At 55.3% G+C, this 2,954-nt stretch overlaps 1 protein-coding gene across 6 annotated transcripts in view; it reads right to left on the bottom strand.

Moving 5' to 3' along the window:
• The window catches only part of ABLIM3 (actin binding LIM protein family member 3), a 137,239-nt gene extending 135,537 nt beyond the window's left edge, over nucleotides 1-1,702 (bottom strand). Inside the window, exons 1-2 of one of the 6 annotated variants that reach the window (XM_006150865.3) lie at nucleotides 1,537-1,702; nucleotides 1,079-1,178 (exon numbers count right to left, since the gene is read on the bottom strand). In XM_006150865.3, the coding sequence (XP_006150927.1) occupies nucleotides 1,079-1,091 (13 nt within the window). In that variant the 5' untranslated portion in view covers nucleotides 1,092-1,178; nucleotides 1,537-1,702. Of the gene's footprint in view, nucleotides 1-1,078; nucleotides 1,502-1,536 lie in introns of those variants that run through there. The other 5 variants (XM_006150861.2, XM_014588738.2, XM_027772805.1 and 2 more) reach the window with 5 other exon arrangements.
• Nucleotides 1,703-2,954: the final 1,252 nt, after the last annotated feature.

Raw genomic sequence — 2,954 nt, 5'->3', positions numbered from 1 at the left:
GTGGGTTTTTGTTTTTTTTTGTTTTTTTTTTTTTTTTTTTTTTTTTAGGGAAAAAAAACCTTACAGGTTCTCACATTAGAGGGGTTCTAGCTGAACCTCTCTCATTTCACAGATGGGCCATCTGAGAGGCAGCAAAGGGACTGGTAACCAAGTCACAGACTCAAGGAAGGGCATGTTGGTGTGGGGGGTCCTCTGGCTCAACACCCCCCACCTGATGCTTGGATGACTTAGACCAGCTAAGCTGATGAGAGAGCAGGAAAGTGACTCTTGAACCCAGATGTGCCCTCCTGTGGCCTTGCCCAGGCCACGCCACCCCAGCTGGGGCTCATAGCCACAGGGACTGTATTGAAGAGAAGCAGACAGTAACTCCTTGCATTGCTGCATGCATTTCTCAGGAGCTGAGGCTCAACCCAGCAGCAAAATGTCTGGTGCTGGCTCTGCAAAGCAGTTGTAGCCTCTGGCGTGGAAGAGTCATCCAAGGGCTTGTGCCTTTTTTCGGTCTCCCTTTTGGTTAAGCAGTTTGTAGGTATGTGGAGAAATCAGCCTGGGCCCATCGGGTGGAGAAGCCCAGGGATGGATGTTTCCCAATCTCAGACCCGAAGGCGGCTTCCTGATGATTTATTGAACTGCTCTTGCCTATCCCACTGCCTGCCCACACCCACCCACCGCCTGTCTTCCGGCCCACAGCACAGCCTCGCTGCTCCTCCCAGCTCCAGGACAAGCACCGTGCTCCATGCAACCCCAGATGTGCATAGGGAGGTCTCCTCAGAGCGCCCACAGTCAGACAATGGCCACACTGCCGCTTCCTAGGCCTTCCCAGGCATTGCTAGAAGGAGCCAAGCAGTCTTCCCAGCAGAGACAACTGGCGCTGCTGAAAATATTAGCAAATTATCACGAAGAGGCAGGCTCCAGAGCTACACCTTTGCCTGGGAGCTCAGAAAGCACCAAGAAAGAGCCTGGGGGTCAGGTGTCCACAGATCCAGGCTTCCCTCCTCCCTCCAGGCAGCCCGAGCGCAGGCTCCTGCACCTCCCGCCCCCACCCCTGTTCCCATGGCAAAGGAGAGGAGGATCCACTTACTGCTCGTGTTCATGGTGATGTCTTCGCACTGGGTCTTTCATTCAATACGGAGGCCCCGGTGGCTTTTAAAATCTTCGGTTCTTGGAACCTCACTCATCACCTGGGGGTGAAAGGCTGTCCAGGGCCGCTCTGTATCCTCAGGTGCTCTCCCTCCGCTGGGCCCTCTCCGCCTGGGCTGTAGCCACTGGCCTTGAAGGCGAGTGGACTAACAGGCTCAGGTGAGAGCGGGAAGAGGGAGGAGGAGGCAGGGAGGGCACGGGCACCCCAGGCCTCCTGCTCCTGGGACCCGAAACCCGGGTAGAAGCCGGGCTGGCAGCGCCTGCTGGCGCGCACCCCGGACTATTCTAGCCCAGCGGCTCCGGAGCCCAAAGGGGGTGTGGACCACAGGGAGGCAGGGCGGGGGCAGCGCGTCCCCGCCCGGTCTCGGGGAGCAGCGACCCGCCCCGGGACCGCCCCACCTCTCGGCCAGCGTCGGGAGCCAGAGGCCCCTGGCCCGGCCCCTGCGACCGGCTCATGAATCCTGGTCGTCTTCTGGGGTCTCGGATTCCAGGGCGAGCAAAGCGAAATAGGAGAGCTCGACATCCATGATGCGGGCTCGCGGGTTGGCAGCGCGGGGGGCGCGGCTGCTCGCTGCTGCCACCTGCTGGACCCGCAGGCGCGGGTGTGAGGCCCCGCCCAGCCGGGCTTCTACCTGGGTGTTGGGAAGTGATGAGGGTCAATGAGACCCCTGTGCCCTGGGGCCAGCAAGGGTACTTGAGCACTTGTTCCCTACCCTCTCTCCCAGGTCTGGGTCTCAGAGCTAGGCAGTGATAGGGAAAGTTTATCGTTGAGAGGGGCGGCGAAGGAGACTGGCTTTGCAGGAAGGCAGTTGTCACCCAGCCCTGCTGCCGTCAAGCAGCTGGCTGTCAGCCTAGTCTTGAGCAGGTCACTGCTGTCTGCCTCGTCCTCCTCAACTGCAGAACCTGGTGATAGACACGTGGCTGAGAGACTGGGAATTCCTCCAGCTTCCTAACTTAAGTCCCCACTTTCTCTGTGCCCCTAATCACTGATTCATTGTTGCAAATATTGATCACTTCTCCTTCCTACTATAATGTCAGTTCCTAAAAAAAAAAATGGGTCTCGTCAGTGGGGTTCACCTCCGGGCTCCAAATACCTGGAACTGTACCTGGTCATAGTGGATATCAATAAATACCTGTCCACAGAATGACCAAGGCCTTTCCTGGATCTAGTATTATGCAACCCCGACAATAGAATGTCCAGGCACCTTCACCCAGAAACACCCTCATCTGAGCAAAACAGCAGGTATGTGGCCTGGTGACTCAACCTCAAGATCCACCCTGATTTTTTCTTTTACTTTTTTTTTTTGAGAGGTTTTTGCCATAGGGCACGTGCGCTTGCCAGAGAGACAGAAAGAGACAGAGAGATAGAAAGCGAGAACTCACCCCCCTGGAGGGGATGGTCACGCCGCAATCCCTTCTCCTCGATTCTCCTCTCGGGATCTTGGGCACGCACGCACATGCGCCTGGTGTGAGTTTTAAGCTACCGGGTCCAGGACGCGAACCGCGGTCGACTACGTGGGAGTCCAGCAACATAGCTATTACGCTAACTGCTGGTCCCTACCCTAAGTTTTTTATGGTCAACCACCACTTGCCCCCAATTTTAAAAAATAACTAATTATTATAGGTGTGTATCATATCAATGTATATTCTGAATTTTTTGGTCACAATTGATTCAGAGGGGTGGAGTTCTTTACATTTCCGTGACTACTTACCTGCCACCTTCTGACCCTAATTCATGATCACAGAAGCATGACTTCTGAGTATAGAAAAACAAGACCAAGAGGACATGTGATCCTTGCGTACAGAATGATCCCAAT

This window comes from Tupaia chinensis, unplaced genomic scaffold (assembly GCF_000334495.1).
Source record: "Tupaia chinensis unplaced genomic scaffold, TupChi_1.0 Scaffold000303_1, whole genome shotgun sequence".
Lineage (NCBI taxonomy): Eukaryota > Metazoa > Chordata > Mammalia > Scandentia > Tupaiidae > Tupaia > Tupaia belangeri.
The sequence above is the reverse complement of the archived record's forward strand: the minus strand, read 5'-3'. Positions and strand labels throughout refer to the sequence as shown.